The 17,782-nt window shown below is 42.9% G+C and overlaps 1 protein-coding gene across 2 annotated transcripts in view; it reads right to left on the bottom strand.

Annotated features, from left to right (window-relative positions):
- COL27A1 (collagen type XXVII alpha 1 chain) overlaps window positions 1-17,782 on the bottom strand; it is a 376,750-nt gene that overhangs the window by 199,034 nt on the left and 159,934 nt on the right. For both annotated transcript variants that reach the window (XM_061603994.1, XM_061603995.1), the window contains exons 17-21: window positions 13,257-13,310; window positions 11,450-11,503; window positions 8,936-8,989; window positions 1,702-1,755; window positions 1,274-1,327 (exon numbers count right to left, since the gene is read on the bottom strand). In XM_061603994.1, the coding sequence (XP_061459978.1) occupies window positions 1,274-1,327; window positions 1,702-1,755; window positions 8,936-8,989; window positions 11,450-11,503; window positions 13,257-13,310 (270 nt within the window). The remainder of the gene's footprint in view (window positions 1-1,273; window positions 1,328-1,701; window positions 1,756-8,935; window positions 8,990-11,449; window positions 11,504-13,256; window positions 13,311-17,782) is intronic.

Genomic DNA, 17,782 nt, shown 5'->3' with positions numbered 1-17,782 from the left:
TTTCTTGTGGAAACATCTCAGCATGTCCGAAAGTGATGTGGAGAGAAAAGCTTTATCTTTATCAGAGCAATATCCTGCTGACCTTAATGGTGATGATTTTGGAAAAGAGATGCAACATTTACCCTCAGTACATAAAGCAAATTTTGTAAATGCACAGTTAAAGCCATTAGATCCGTTGAACTTGTTAACAGAGTACAGACTTGGTGACCTGTTTCCAAATGTTTGTGTTAGCTTAAGAATACTATTAACAATTCCAGCAACAGTAGCTTCTGGAGAGAGGTCAATTAGCAAACTTAAGCTAATTAAGAATTATTTAAGGTCTACAATGTCTCAGGAAGGTCTTGTGGATTTGGCCAGGCTAAGTATTGAATCAAACATTGCCAGAACAATTAATTTTCATGCTGTGATTCAAAATTTTTCACAAAAAAAGGCTAGGAAAGCTTTTTTTTAAGTAAGTAGTAAGTTTATCTAACTTATTTCAATGTGAATTCTTTCTCCTTATCTGTATTGTAGCATAAACAAAAATGTTCAAATCAAATGTGCTTTCTTATCTCTGATCCTCTTTTATTTTATTTATATTTATTTATATTTATCGTGGAGGGAGTATAACAGCATAAGGCCTTAAATGCAGAAAATCAACAGAGCGCTCCACTCCACCCCTCTCTCGTCTTCCATACCCTTTTTGACCTTACAGGCTCATGGCATAAAACCGTAGTGGATAAAAACAGAATGACTAATGGAGAAGGGAAGGGGCCCAAAAGAAACTTTGTACCCCCTGATAAAATTCCTCTCAGAGGCCCTGCTCAGTACCGCCTACACTGACTGGCAGTGCTCTCAAGGTTTCAGACAGAGTTAACATAAGAACAGAAGAACATAAAAAGAGCCTGCTGGATCAGGCCAATGGGCCATCTAGTCTAGCATCCTGTTCTTATAATGGCCAACCAGATGCCTGTGGGAAACCCACAAGCAGGACAAGAGCACTCTCCCCTCCTGCAGTTTCCCGCAGCTGGCATTCAGAAGCATACTGCCTCTGACTGTGCAGGCAGTACATACCCATCGTGGCTGGTAGCCTTTGATACATTTATCCTCCATGAATTTGTCTAATGATCTTTTAAAGCCCTCCAAGCTGGTGGCCTCCTCTGGGAGTGAGTTCCATAGCTTAACTATGTGTTGTATGAAGAAGTCCTTTCTTTTATCTGTCCTGAATCTTCCAGCATTCAGCTTCGTTGGATGTCCACTAGTTCTGCATTAGCGTCTTTTGCTCATTTCTTACCTCTTGGCCAGGTAGTCCCCTGGGACCAGGCAATCCCCGCGCTCCCGGTTTTCCCTGCAACAGATAAGAAGAGGGTGGGAGGAAAAGCTCAGAAAACTGAAACACACAAACTATTGAGGGCCCATTGAAGCACAGAGTGAAAGTTGTTTGCCAGCACATGTTGCCATGGGACGGCATCCAATGTCAATTCTGCCGCAGATGGGGGGGGGGGAGACAGAGAGAGGAAAAGAAATTTACTCCATTCCTCTTGGAGCCATCTCAATATAAACAAGCCCTAAAAATCAGAGCTTTGGCCAGAACTATCGTCCACAGGGATCTCTAGGGTTTTTCTCTCCCCTCCCCACCGGCCACCTATTTTTTTAGTTGTTTTGTTTTCATTGGGTCTTGCCAAGAAAAGACAATGTCTGGGTTTTTTCAGCACCGCTCACCTTCATGCCTTCAGGGCCATTCTGTCCTGGTGGGCCAATGTCACCTGGAAAGCCCTAAAGAGCATCAGACAGAAAGGATGTAAGTGAGGAGGTCCCTGAGCCAAAGCTTCACATGCCAGGCCTTTGGAGTAGGGAGTCATCCTGTTGCCTGCTTGAAATCTGGGGGACCAAAATATCCAAAGGAAGATTTGATTTTCAAAAGCAAGAAGGGTTTCATGTGTGCTAGGCCAGGGTTCACATCTGCTTTGACCAAATTGAGTCAGGATTACTGAAGGTCCACGCTGAGCCAACTTGAGTCTCAGGCCCAAACTGAATCAGGTCTACTACAGGACCGAACTGAGACTCAGGACCAAACTGAGTCAGATTTACTACAGGACCAAACCGAGCCTCAGGTTAAAATTATCAGTTCTATTATAGGTCCAAACTGAGCCTCTAGGCTGCCTCAGGCCTGAACCAAGTCAGGATTGCTGCAGGTCCATACTTGCCCTAGGTGGCTGCATGCAGTTGCTACACAGTAGCCCTGAACCTAATAGCTAATCAAAAGAATCTTTTACTTATCGTGGCCACACCTGCACTATACATTTAAAGCACTTTAAAAAGCCAGTTTCCCCCAAAGCATCCTGGGAACTGTAGTATGTTAAGGGTGCTGAAAGTTGTTAGGAAATCCCTATTCCTCTCACAAAAGCTACAATTCCAGAGTGGGAGCTCTGAGAAGGGAAAAGGGGTCTCCTAGCAACTCTTAGCACCCTTAACAAACTACAGTTCCCAGGATGCTTTGGGAGAAGCCATGACTGTTTAAAGTGCTATGATACTGCTTTAACAGTATAGTGCTGATGGGGCCTGTATACATATTGTTAGCAAAATTTACTAGGACAGTCCTTGTCATGGACCTCATGGAGAACATTTGGCAGGATTGGGAGAATGGGGCGGGGATTGCAGATGCTGGAGAAGGGTTGGGTGAGAGCACAGAAGAAAGGCTTCCTCAAACCCTTGTCAGCCCTGTGCCGTGGTCCTGTTAGTGTTTCTACTAAGGAAGGCCTTAGCACCACCCCCTTGTCTGTGACATAGGGTGAGGAATGTAGTCTGTCTTCATTGCTGGCACCTAGCCCAGACTTATTCAATGAGCAGCCGACCTTAATGAATCTGCTGGACAATTCCAAACAGATAAGGAAGGGGAATCTCTCACAGAGTGAGAGCTGACAGTTTCCCAAAGGTCATATAGACAGGAGAAGACAACTTGAGAAACCATCCTCTTTTCCCAGGAGAAGCCCCCGTCCTGCTTCAAATATTGGAAAGGGCTAGGTTTAGTTCATGCAAGTAGAATGCCCATCCTCCTCTCTTTTATATGGAGTGTCTTCGGGTGAGAGCTTTGTTACAATAACTTTCTGTTGTTCCATAAGCCTAGATGCGCCTGCTGGTGTTCTGTATCCTGATGTATGTCTAGTATGGTTTGATGCTACCTTCCTGTGCTAACATCTGGAATAAAACCCTGTGCAAAACCCAGTCTCCAAGTTCTGAGTCTGCTTCTCTGGTCCACAGCCAGGACAGTCCTCTTAGGTCCAAACTAGACGCAATACTATTCACACAATGCACCATTTCAAGAATGGCTTTTAAAAAGGAAATTACGGGCATGGAGTGCTTATTCAGATTGGCACACAGGTGATAGAGGGGATTTAATCCTTTGTCCCCTACTGCGGTCACAACTGGATTAGGGAGGGGCACACCAGCTAATTGGAGAAGGGCTGTGGTTTAGCGGTAGAGCATTTGCTGTGCTTGCAGGATCCCTGGTTCAATCCCCAATGGCATTTCCAGGTAGGGCTGAGAATGTCCTCTGTCTGAAACTGTGGAGAACTGCTGCCGATCAGTGTGGACAATACTAAAATAGATGAACCAAGGGTCTAACTCTTATGTTCCTGTTTGCATTGTGGGGGAAGGAAGAACCTTTCCCCTGGAACAAATAGCAGGTTCAGGGCCTGATCCACATCAGGATCACAGTAAGGGGGAAAGGGCTAAAAAAAACCCTACCCCCACCACCACAAACCCAAATGAGACCAGACCTCCCACCCCCACTCCCACCCCTGCAATTTACTTTTAAAAACTGCTAATTGTGTGAATGATATCTTGTGAAAGTTGTTCCTTAACATTAAGCATCCTTGTTAGTCATCAAAACTCACTTTCCCCTTTCTCTAAGCAGAAGATGTGCTTATGTCAGCAAAAGTTTCTTTGGCACAACACGAGTAAGTCAGCCTCCATTTAATTCTTTCTGAATTTAGAGTCAGCAGCTAGTCGTGTTTCCTTGAGGAAATAAATCAAGGCATTGGAAGCCTGACCCCCAAAAAAGAAAGGGAGGGAAGTGGACTTGGCATTGCGAAAGAAGAGGTGACGACATGCTCATTAGCTGGAGCACTTGACTTTTAATACCAACCCGTTTCCCGCCCACAATTCATTCAGCTAAGGAAACAAAGAAAACTATAGTCCAGTCCAATATTAACAAAGAAGAGAGATTACAAAGCGATACAACTCAATGGAGAGCTGTTCCAGCCCCAGCAAAATACCAGAACATTGATGAGGGTGGAAAGACTGGTATCGGCCAATATTTCAAACCATTCTTCAAGAACGTACTAAGAGCACAGCCAAATCAGACTGAGGGTTCGCCTAGTTCACCATCCTGCATCCCACTGTGGCCGAAAATACTGTATGTATCTGGGAAGCCTATAAGCACTGTCTGAAAGCAACAGCTGTCCCGCTGTCTTTGTCACATATACCAGCACCTGGCATTCAGTTGCATTCTGCCTTTGAATGCAGAGGTTTAATCTGGGCTAATAACTGTTACCAGATCTGCCCTCCAGCAACTGCAAACCCACCCAGGCTAATGGCAGATCTGCTCTCCATCAAAGGCACAAAGGCATAAGAACGTAAGAGGCCTGCTGGATGAGGCCAAAGCCCCATCCAGTTCAGTAGCCGACTCTCACAGTGGATAAGAAGATGCCTCTGGGAAGCCCATAAACAGGACCTGAGGGCAACAGCACTCTCTTCCATCTGTAATTCCCAGCAATGGGTATTCAAAAGCATCAGTGGTGGATGGTGCCGATTGGAACTGGTAGATCAGAAGGCAGGGAGCCCAACAGAGCAAATGACAGGCAGGGCCAACTCATGCTAGTTTTGTCCCGATCTTCTACCTCCCTGCTGAGTTCCACAAGGGCAATACGGAGACTAAGGGGGAGGAAGCAAACAGCTAGTGCCACTCTCTGGTCTGGCTGTAAGTAACAAAGCAGGAGTGGGGGGACTGGCGGAGGGCAAAATGGGGGCACTAGGGCAGAGGGCCATTCATCTTTATTGACCAACCTCCATTTTTCCAGCCTTAAATTCAGTTCTGCAATTTGTGATTTTTTAAAAAAAAATCCACATGAAAGTTTTTCAGCATTTTAGTGCAAATTTCTCCCAACAAACACATTTTCATGCGTAGTTTTGACTAATGTACACATTTTTGCAAGCAATTTCACCTAATATAATGCATTTTATATCTAAGTTTCACTAATATATTAATTTCATGCACACTTTCCCCCTAATATATGCGTTTTTGTAAACATTGGTTGGAGAACTCCATCGCAAAGTTCAGAAAAGTGCGGATTTCAAAGAACGGCTGTGTTTTGGTTCTCATATTTTTTATGAAAGTGCAAATTTGACTGATGTGGCTTCCGAAATGAACAGCATCTAATTTCTTCCCCATCCCTACACTGAACCCAGTGGGGCTTACTTTAAAGTAGGGGTAGAGAACCTACGGCCCTCCAGCTAGCGTGGATAATGGGAGATGGGAGTCCAGCAATATCTAGAGGGCCACTGGTCCAGCGCTTGGAAAAGTTACTTTTTTGAACTACAACTCCCATCAGCCCCAGTCAACATGGCCACTGGATTAGGCTGATGGGAGTTGTAGTTCAAAAAAGTAACTTTTCCAAGCTCTGCTGGTTCCTTACTCCTAAAATAAATATGCATAGGATCAGACTGTATATCTCATTCCTTACATTGCCATTAAGGTGATGCTTGCCACAGGAAGCATCATTGCACCAGGAACATAAATATCGTATGGCCATGTATGTAGCCCAGATCGCATGAGCTCTTCCTACACCAGAGCTCCATTGCCACCAGAACTCTGACATGGGAAACATCCAGACTATCCATAGGAAGCTGCTTTACATTGGGTGAGACTAATGATCCATCTAGCCCGCCATTATCTATACTCTATAGGATTTCATACAAGGGTTTTCTCTCCACCTTACCTAGAGATGCCACGGATTGAACCTGGGAGGGTCTGAATGCAAAGCAGATGCTCTACCACTGAGGCATGGCCTCTTCCCTAATCTTGAGTATTACTGGTGCAATGTAGCAAGTAGCCATGGGAGGGAAAGGGCCTTTGCACCGGCAAGCATATTGCAAAAATAACAAAAGGAGCTGGGCTTAACTTAGCCTTCTTTAAGGAGATAGTGCTCACACAGTGATTTTTTTGTGACTGTACTCACCGGTACAGAGTACCAGCACCTCTTTTTTGGCTGCCTATGACAACCATTCTGTGCTGGCACCTACTGCACTTTTATCTATATATGAGTACCAGGACCTTATTTTTTTACCAAAAAAGCGCTAGATACGCATATGGTCCTTAAATTAAAGAAGACCAGACAATTCTCAACCACTGCACCACTGCATATGGCTACAAATTACAGAGAGTCTGTGGATGAGAAAGAGAAAATGTAGTAAACTTCACATGACAATAGTTCAAAAACTATAATTAATTGAAACTCATCTAGAACCTTGCCACAAGTTTTTAAAACCCTTATTTTGACTAGGGCACAAACTGTTTTACTGCACATAATTTTATAATATAAACCACTTCTCTTTTAAACATCTCCATTTTCTGCCTTTCCTCTCTGACATGTTTATGGGATGCTAATATAGCCACCAAGACTGTGTCCTGTTACTTAAATAACCTTTATTTTTCCTCCCTTGTTGGATTTCTAATGGACTTCTGGTATCTATCAGACTATTCTTGATACGACCATATTAAGAACTAACTGAGGGCTGACTAATATGGCGGGTCATGATGTAATGGCAGCTTTCCTGGGTAAACCCCTTTCCTTCTTCTTCTGTGCACCAGCCTTGCCTATCTTGCACTCCTTCTTGCTAAATGAGTCGCTAAAGTCCTCCACCAGACTCCTCTGATGCCCCTCATACATGTTCAAGAGGGGCAGCAATGCCATATCTCTGACAGCAAATCCAAAAGGGGGGCTCATGGCAGAAGTATTCCATGGAATGCTGCCAATTTCATTGGGCAAAGAAGGCCCTAGCTCATGAAACCTTATGCTACAATAAACGGTATTAGTCTTCTTAAGGTGCTACGAGATACCAATTTACTCATTCAATCCAGAACAGTGGTTTAGTAGCATATTTTGAAAGGCAGGAGCTCATCATGACAGCCACCAAAGCCACACCCCCAAGCAGCAGTGGCTGGTGCCTATCGGGGCTGGTGGGAGTGGGAAAAAGGTTACCAACAGCAGGTAGAGCCAGAACCAATGATAGGTAGAGCCAGCTAGTGCTAGTTCTGTCCCAAACCTCCCTGCTGAGTCCAACAAGGGTAACATTAAAACTAAGGAGCAGGAAGCGGACAGGCAGTGCCACCCCATGGGCTCGTTTTAACTAGGAGGGTGGGCAGGTGGGGGCTGGCTGTGCGCCCAAATGGACCAGCCTCTATTGCCCCCAAGAAGAGTCCAAAAATGCAATGTATGTATGTGGGTCTATAAACCTTCCCCCACCCCCCAAAAAGAGCAGCAATACCTAATACCTAACTGCATTCTGCAGTTTTATACACAGTTTCCAGGGAATTAGGCCCATTGAACTCAGAAGTGCTTACTTCTGACAGCTATCTAGCTCAGTATTGTCTACTGACTGGCTGTGGCTCTCCTGTGTTTCAGGGATGAGTCTTTTCCAGTCCACCTGTAGACGCTGAGGGCTGAACCTAGGACCTTCTCCATACAAAGCAGATGCTCTACCACTGAGATACAAAAGGCCTTGTAAAATCCATTGAGCTTTAACAAAAGATCTTTAGCCAGCGGAAATGCAACCTTTTAAGCTTTTAATCAGAAATGCAAACAATTGCGCAAAATAGTGCTACCATTTAAATTGCTAGCATAAAGCAAGGGACCCCATCAAAGAAAAGGAAAGGAATTTCTTGTCTCTGCTTGATTATGTTCCGCATTCTCGGGCTTCCTCTTTGTTAACCATTCACAAACAAACTTGAAAGCCTCATCGTTACCTCATTCTTTTGCCAGAGCAAGGAGAGTCCCTCAATTACCCATGCATTCCAGCAGATGATGTCATTGCTCCTGCTGTGAAAGAAATCTTGGTTGCATTCCCTTTTCCCCTGCAACACTGTCTAGATGGTAAGTTATTTCAGATATTCGCTAAATTAAACCACTTTTTACACAGCACATAGTTAAACTGTGGAATTCACTCCCACAAGAGGTCTTAATGGCAACTAACTTAGATGTCTTTAAAAAAGCATTAGACCAATGGTTCCCAAACTCTTTTCTCCACAGATCACTTGAACATTGCTGAAGGTCTTGGCAGAGCACTTAAAAATTTTTCTGCCTGTTGTACCAACTGTAATGCACTGTGCTAGATGCTATATGATTTTTATTTTATTTTTATAAAGAAGCAATAAATATACAGTTAAAAATCATATGTGCGTATTTAATGTGGATGTGTCGTCGACCCCCTGAAGGAAGTTCGCAACCACTAGTGGTCCACAGACCACAGTTTGGGAATACCTGGATTCATGGAGGATAAGGCTATCAAGGGTTACTAGCCGCTATGGCTATGTTCTCCCTGCACCATTGGAGACAGGTGCTGGGAGCCAAATGTGGAGACAGCGCTATTGCATGTAAGTCCTGCTTGCAGACTTCCCATATGGGCATCTGGTGGTTCACTGTGAGAACAGGATAATGGACTCGATGAGCCATTGGCCAGCTCCAGGTCTCTTCGTATGTTCTGTTGTTATTTAGTTTTATTTTAATTATGGGATTCAAAGAAGTGGCCAAATTTTGAGATATGAAGCACTTTGCCAAGCAACCGTGAGTCTACAGGAAGAGAAAGAAGACCAACTTATAACAGAAGAAGGTTTAAGAACAACCCGACAAAAAATGTCAATGGGCTTCCAAAGGAAGAAGTTGCTTTGAACTCATACCTCGGGGCCAGGAGGTCCTGGAATACCAACTGGACCTTTCTCTCCGACCTTCCCCTGAAGAAAACCAAAAAGAACAAAGTGACTCACAAGAGGGCCATGTAAGGGTGAGGTAGCCAACCTGTGCTTAGGCTGTATCGCACCAGAATGTGGGGAAAGGGTGTGTGGCTCACCTATTTGAATGTTCCATCATACAAAAAAACCACAATGTATCCCTTCTTCTAGAAAACTAGCATGTCAGGCTAGGCCAGCTTTCTGCCTGGCTTGCTGAGAAAATATGTTTTTCATGAGGAAGTATTTTATCACATTTTACTTTATTTTTCTTTTCTAACATTTATATCCCGCCTTTCTTCCATCATGGAATCCAAAGTGGCATTCATCTGGTTCCCACGTGGTTTCCCTTAGGGATGGGTGAATCTAGCCATTTCAGTTTCTCTTGGTTTTTCATTTTTTCAGTCTTTTCAGATCTTCTCACTTCCCCATCAGTTTGCATTTTTAAAAAGTTCTCAAGAAAATTCATCAGCATTTTAATGCAAATTTCGCCTTGCAATTTTTTTCAAAACAATTTCCCCATATATAATGCATTTCTCGTAAATTATTTTCACTCAATATATGCATTTTATGCACACTTTATCCCGGTATATGCATTTTTGTACATGTTACTTGGCTAGAGAGCTGCATTGCAAAATTCTGAGAAGTGCACATTTCAAAGGATGGCAATGTTTCCGTTCACATATTGTTTTGGAAAGTGCAAATTTAGTAGCTTCACCTTTAAATGTAAACTGAATCAAATTTTTGCTCCATCTCTAGTCTCCCATCCAGGGACTGACCAGATCCAGACCTGCTTAGCTTCAGCAAGGTGACGGCTTCTCATGCTTTCAGACCTGAGTTCATGTAAGGACATGAGTCCCAACTTGCAGTCTGATGCCATGTAGCTCAGATTGAACTTGGACTACCTCAGTGATGACTGGGCCTTAAGAAAGCTGGATGGTGGATTGCTGACGTCTCTGTTAAGGGCAGGAGTGGAGAATCTTTGGCCCTCCAGAAATTGCTACTACAACTCCCATCAGCCCCAGCAAGCATGGCCAATGGCCAGGGATGATGGGAGTTGTAGTTCAGCAATATCTGGAAAGCCAAAAGTTCCCCACACCTGGTTAAGGACAGCATCAGCCCTGCAAACTTTTTTCCTCTCATCAAGGTATTAGTCCAGTTCAGAATTTCTTTAAAAAGGGGGCTATCAACACATGGGGGAAAGGGATGAGTGACTCAGTCTGTTTCTAGTCTGTGTCACTTTAACGTGGGTCCACTCTTAAATCCATTCCATCCCATTGCCACATGAATCTGAACATTATTTATTTATTTTAAAATAAAAAATGTGTCTTTCAATACACACTTCAAATAAGCATTTTTCTCAAATGCACATGTATTCAGAATAGTATTTTTAAGATGCATTTTCTTTAGACATATATTATACAGCTGATAACATTTCTGAAGCATTCAGGAAGATCACAAGCTGGTGGGTAACTAAGCTACAGTCTGCATATTAACACTTGGGAGTTTCAGATTGGCTCAACTCATGTCAATATTCACAAGGATCAAATTCCACAAGATTCCATCTTGGGGGGAGGAGTTGAGACTGCAATAATTGCTGGCCTGCGACCCACATTGATCAGGTGTGGGGAAAAATGTTCAGCCTGTGGGCCACGTTGCCTCATGGGCAATCTTCTGGGGGGCCAAATACCAGTGGTGGGTGTGGCCAAAGGCAAAAAAATGGGTGGAGCGACAGATGTGACTTTTGCCTTTGTACAGTAAGCTACTTTCAAGCCATGCAAAATTCAGACATTTCTACAGACACATTTTTCCACCTAGGCAACTATGAGGCATTACTATAATTCAAGGACACATTCCAGCCAGGCAAAAGCACTCAAGGAGAGGGCAAAGCTGGGCTGGTGAGGGGTGGAGTATTGGAAGTATGGCATGGGGAGTGTCCCAAGGGCCAGATATAGCCTGGAGGGCCATATTTGCCCCCTGGTCCTGAGGTTCTCTACCCCTAAACAAGATGATTCCTTGTGCACAGAGCTTGTTATACAACTTATACCTGGCATTTCTGGAGTGTGTAAATTGCACTTACAGAGCATATTTACACACAAGGAGCAATCAAGTTGTACAAGTTGCAGGTGGAGCCTGTCACTGCAATTCTAAACTTCATGTAATGATTGTGCCCTGCTTTATTATTAATCAAATTACATTTATAGCCTTACCTTTCCTCCGAGGACCTCAATTAGTCTAATGGACTAAACCAGCCTTTCCCAATGTTGGGTCCCAGGTGTTGCTGGACTACATCACCCCCGGCCAGAATGGCCAATGCTCAGAGATGATGGGAGTTGTAGTCCCAAAACAACTGGGAACCCAAGGCTGGGGAAGGACGCTCTAACCATTACACCACACTGATTCTGAACAGCAAACAATTGACAGAAACCTTTACAGGGAGAAGTAGCAACAGGAGCAGTTACTTACAGCAGATCCTGGCTTTCCTCGGGCACCTGGCATCCCAGGCAAACCTTGGCTACCCTGAAAAACAAACGAAGTTTTTAGAGGACAGCCCAAGGCAGTCTGTCCAGTGGTCAGGATTGATGGGAGTCATAGTCCAGCAACATCTGGAGGGTACCACATTGGCTGCCCTAGTCCTACGTGTAAATAAGGCAATTCCCTTCAGATCAAAGGTGATCATGCATTGGCTAGTGAGGATGCCCAACATGTGCAGCACTATCAATGGGTGGGGCTTGCACATTCGTGCTTGCCTCTTTACATGCTCAGCCTGACATGCTCAGCCTGACAAGCACAGCAGATCCTTCTGGAACAGCCTTGGGCACCAGGTAGTTTTCCAGTTCCAGACATCTTGGCCATGATGATCCCCAGCCACTAATATCAGTTCTTCAGTACCTTCAGTATGTGGTTGGTGTTAAAACGTTTGCTGAATGTTTTATAATGTTTTATCATTGTAATTTTGATTGGCAACTGCTTTGTATTCACTGAATGAAAAGCAGTATAATATAACAAGGTGATGTACAACAGAAAAATGCAATGCTTACAATAACAACAGTAAAAACATCAATGATATCAATAAATACTGGTTGGTAAAAAAAGATCACATTCCAATGGCCTATCTGAAAAAAATGTTTTTAAAATACATCTGTAAGAAAACAGGGATGACTCCTGTCAAATGTCTATTGGCAGGGAGTTCCAAAGGACAGGGCCTGCCGCACTAAAGGCTTGTTCCCTGGATATGGGGGACTACAAAAAGTTCTCAGTGATCAATGTGCAGCATTCTTATTGATGAAGAGCATCTATATTTGTATGCCACTTTCCCACATAATTGTGCCCAAAGTGGCTCATGACATATCAGATGGACAATTTATTATTATTATTATTATTATTATTATTATTATTATTATTATTATTATTATTATTTACTACATTTGTATACCGCCCCATAGCCGAAGCTCTCTGGGCAGTTTACAACAATTAAAAACATTAAAAACCAATATACAAATTTAAAAACACTTTAAAAAAAATAAAAATAAAAACACATGCTAAAATTTTAGTGATGTTCTCCTAATAAACACATTTTTGTAGGCAGTTTAATGTACATAGTTTTGCAAAATTTATCCTAATATAATGCATTTTTGTGTTATTTTCACTAATATATTCATTTTTATGCACACTTTCCCCTTGATGCTTTTTGTAAACAATTTCTGATTGGCAAAGTACATTGTAAAATACGGGTAAGTGTGATTTCAAAGAATAGCTGTGTTTCAGTTTTCAAACTGTGAATTGGATAGATTTGGCTTTAAATGTAAGCTGAATTGAATTTCTCCCCCATTCTGGGCCAACGCAATCTTGTTGATTAAGAGCTGCTAAGACTAGATTCCCTGGGAAGATGGATTTATTGTGAAAACCAATCTGGGAATTGTAGCTCTGTGAAGGGAAGAGGGGTCTCCTGTGAACTCTCAGCACCCTCAACAAACTACAGTTCCCAAAATTCTTTGGGGGAAGCCATGACTCTTTAAATGGCAGTGCTTTAAATTTATGGTATGGGGGTAACAATTCAGGAAAACATATTAGAAACAATTTGAAATAATCATAGTATCAATTGTGGAACAGTACAGTTCATAGCTTTGGCATGGCCAATAGGGAATAAAGGAGGGTTTTCAGCAATTAAAGAAATAATCAAAAATTAATTTGAAGGAAAGTGGGTTTGTAGCACCAAGGAAAAGTCTGGCATATCAACTACCTCATGATTTATAAAAGAAAAATCAGTTACCTTGTCTCCTTGGAATCCAACATCTCCTGGTACACCTGACACTCCCTGATCACCCTGAATACACATCACCAAAGAGTTACAACAGGCCTCATATCAAGGGCAAAACATGTGCCCAGGTTAGTGGAAAAGTGTTAGGTTTCATTGCAACAGAGGAAATGTCACTTTTCAGGCTGTGTTAGAGACAGGATTGGGGGCAAAAGATCAGAGCAGAATATGGGATTTCTGAGACGGGCATTTTTCAACACCAACAAAAGGCCACAACTCATCACAAGATTCTCCCCTTACAACCTCCAAGTCAAGGAATGGCAGCTGCAGAGGGGTGCTTGCTCCCATTCATTGTTGAGAAGAATGTTTGAGTGGGTGGGTAGTTTCAAAATCTTAATTGGAAGAGGAAAGAACTCAAAACAGAGAAAAATGAGATGTGTTTAACAATGTGCTGATGGGACACACTGGATGTATTTGGATGTCATAAGTAAGTTATGGTTTAGCACAGCAGTGGGGAATCTTTCTTCCGTTAAGGGTTGCATTCCCTCAGGAATCATCATACCAGCAGTGGGCAGGGCCAGAAAGAAAAGCGAAGGTGGGATTTTTCTGTGGTGGCACCAGTGTTCTGGAATGTCCTCCCTACTGAAATAAGAGAGGCTCCTTCAGTATTGGCATTCCGCTGGCTCCTGAAGACATACTTGTTTAGCAAGCATTCCCATGCACTTGAACATCTGATTTCATTGTTCGTTGGTTTGTTTTTCACTGTCTTGTCATTTTAAACTGGTTTGTTGCATTATATGTTTTAATTAAGGATGTTTTAATGTTATGATTGAATTGTAATTGGGTATTTAAGCAATATATAAATCAACTAATAAATAATCGGGAATACAGGCCACCCTACTTCAATTTTCTTCCCCATGGCTACCTCAGATTAGAATTCCCACTCCTACACAGGTCTACTCAGAAGTATGCCCCACTTGGTTTGATGGAGTTACTCTCAGATAAGTATAGAGAGGAGTTTTAAGCGCAACAGATCCAACCGTGTGCAGCAACCGTTCCGGAAAGCGATTGAATATAATTTCTTTCTGACTAATGTGCCAAATCCAACTCATGACTGATTGATTCAACTATTGCTTCCCATAAAAATGTCATAGCATCTTAACAATATTTTTTTTTTAAAAAATTCAAGTGCATTATATTATCTCAACTGGGATAAAAGTCTCCACTTAAAAGGCTCTATTGAAAAAAGGAAGTTCTTCAACAGGAGCAAAAAAGTCAATAGAGACAATCTGTAACAGGATGGCATTCCAAAGGGTAGGTGCTACCACACTAAAATCTGATTCCTATATAGTATGGTATGGACCTCCTGATGAGATTGTATCTGTAGAAGGTCCTCTCCTGAAAACTGCAATGATTGGTTGGTTATATAACAGGAGAAACAATCTTTTAGACAAAAGCTGACCGTTTTGTTTTCAGATAGCTGAGGGGAAAACTGATATTCCCCTAGACACAGAAAAGCAGGAAAGAAAGCAAAAAATAAAATAAAAAAGCATTTCCACTTGTTCTGAAGCTTCCTAGAAAGAACGGGAAACACTTCTAAAAGCCAGGGCAAATAGGGAAAAGGTGTCAGGATTAGATGAACCTCAAGGTTTTCAGAAGTACAATAAACCTCTGCAGAGAACCGTACATGGAGGGGAAAACCCCAAATACTGGGTGTGCTTGATGGACATGAGATACAGAACATAAGAAGAACCTTGCTGGATCAGACCAAAGTTCTGTCTCGTGCAGCTTCCTGCTCTCACAGTGGCCAACCAGATGCCCCAATGGAAAGCCTGTAAGCAGGACCTGAGTGCAACAGCAGCACTCACCCTGCTTGTGATTCAGAGATATACTGCCTCTGAGCGTGGTGACAGGACATAGCCATCATGGCTAGTAGCCATTGGTAGCTTTATTCTTTGTGAATTTGTCGAAACTGCTACCATCCAAGTTGGTGTCTGACTGCTGGGGAAATAAGAGGAGATATTCCTCAGCTTCCATGAAGGATAAGTTTATCAGTTGCTACTAGTCATGATAGCTGCATTACCTCCAGTATCACAGGCAGCTGAAGTGCTGTTGCATCCAGGTTCTGCTTGCGGGCGTCCTATTGGGGCATCTGGATGACCACTGTGAGAACAGGTGGCATCTTGGCTATGTATGGAGAATGAGTTTGCTGCTAGTATATAATAGGGGTTCCCAAACTTTCTTTCTCAAAGACTACATGAAAATTGCTGAGTCTTGGCAGACCACTTAATTATTTTTCTGCCTGTTGTAGCAATTATAATGTGCCATGCTAGATGCACCATAGTCTTTAATTGTATTTTTTACAGAACACCACAGACCACCGGAATGAAGCCCATGGACCACTGGTGGTCCACGGACCACAATTTGGGAACCCTTGATATATAGTGGGATCCTCCCTGATGAAAAGACCAGAACGCTCTTCCTTGCAAGTAGAAAGCATAACAGGGGGTGGCTTGGACCAAAAATTCTGATTTTTTACTTGCAGGGAGAGTTTGTGGGGAGGGGGGTTCCTATGGCGGAGAATTCAAAAAGGGCTTCCCCCACCTGCAACCTGAATTGGTGCCTCCCATTTACCATCTTGGGATTTGATCAGCTCACATTTTGCTGAATTTGTTTTATTTATTTATTATTCCTCCAGAAAGGAGCCCTGGGCTGCATGTGTAGGCTACATAGACTAGGCTTTAGAATATCCCCATGAAAGGTGCTTATTCTGTGTAAATGTATGTATCCCTCCCTCACAAAGCATATTTTTATGATTATTTTTGGATCAGCTATTTCAAAAGAATTAGGCAACGTACTGGAAATTATTCTAAAAAATATACACAACGGAAGGAAATAGTTACTCTGCTGACAACTTATTATTTTTATTAGGATTGCTAGGCCACCCCAACCCTGGTGTGCAAGATGGGTTGCGATTTAATAACCTCGTAAAATAGCCAATAAAGCCTGATTAAACAAAAATGCATAATGAAAGCTCACACCTGTTAGCTCTGCCACCCAAAGCTAACCCTGCTAAAAGAAGCTGTTCATACATTCCTGTGGACCACTGGATAAGCGCAGCATCAAATGGTGGCCTCATGGCTGGCCCTACCATTAGTCAGAGGGCCTTAGGCACAGATGCTGAGGGGGACATGAGGCTGGGCAAAGCACTGGAGGACAGAGCATTCACAGATTGTTAAGGGGAAACCCTGTAAAATCCATGTGGAAATTCAAGTGTGTGTGTGTGTACTGTATGTGTACATACACCCCTACAGAGTGCTTCTTTACTGTCCCCTTCTCCTTTTTAGTAACATACTAACTTATAAAAGCCAGTGTGGTTAGACTGGGACCTGGGAGACCAGGGTTCAAATCCCTGATTGGCCATGAAGCTTACTGGGTGACCTTGGGGCAGTCACACTCTCTCAGCCTAACCTGCCTCACAGGGTTATTGTGAGGAGAGGGAGAACCATGTTTGTATGCTACCTTGAGCTCCTTGGAGGAAAGGAAAGGTGGGATAGCAATGTAATAATAAAATAAAATTATTTTATTTAGCTTCACATTGCAACTTATTAATAACAATATTAATACTATTTACTATTAATTACATTTAAACCAAGGATCAGGAACCTGCAGCCCTCCAAATGTTGCTGGACTACAACTCTCCATCATCCCTGGCCAATGGCCATGCTGGGTGATGCAGATCCAACAACATCTGGAAAGCCACATGTTCCCTATCCCTGCTATAAGAGGGATTCCCCTCTCTTGGAAGGAATGCCTCTTCTAAATAGAGGCAACCCTCCATCTCTTGCATACAAGAGCTCCTGCTGGGAGGAAGGGTGGGATATTATTATTATTATTATTACTATTATTATTATTATTATTAAACAACAACAATAATAGTAACAATAATAATATCAAGACAGCAGGGGTGGGAAACTTGTGGCCCTCCAGATGTTGTTGGGCTACAACTTCCCATCATCCTTGATCATTGGCCATACTGGCTGGGGCTGATGGCAACTGGGGTCCATCAAAAACTGAAGGGCCACAGGTTGCTCCACCCTGCAGCAGCTCCTATACAAACATATGTGTCAAGTAACTCTCTGGGTGAACATAGAGATCCGAAAAGCCTGCCATTCTAAAACACGAGTTCAGTCTTACAGTCTCTTGCACAAGGGGATAAATTGGAATAAAATGAATTGGAAATGTGCACAACAGGGAAAAGCAAGAGATTCTCTGCAGAGCCAAGACGCAGCAGACACACCGAAGCAAAGCACTGCATCTACAGTGGTCCAATGGAAGGAGAGACATCAACTCGTGCCAAGCAGGATGTGGGATGCCCTCAAAACCCGTAATTCCTTCTTGCAGACCTTTGCAACTCAGCAAGAAGCAGCAGATGGAATCAGTTAGGTCCAGCGATGCTGCTCTCATCTGATTTGAGTGAATAATTCAGAAAAGGTTGCCGGCTCCTGGCAGCAGAGAGGAAGCTTTGATTGCCATGCCGT

The sequence above is a fragment of the Rhineura floridana genome, chromosome 20, assembly GCF_030035675.1.
Source record: "Rhineura floridana isolate rRhiFlo1 chromosome 20, rRhiFlo1.hap2, whole genome shotgun sequence".
Taxonomy (NCBI): Eukaryota; Metazoa; Chordata; class Lepidosauria; order Squamata; family Rhineuridae; genus Rhineura; species Rhineura floridana.
This window is presented reverse-complemented; position numbering and strand designations above follow the sequence as displayed.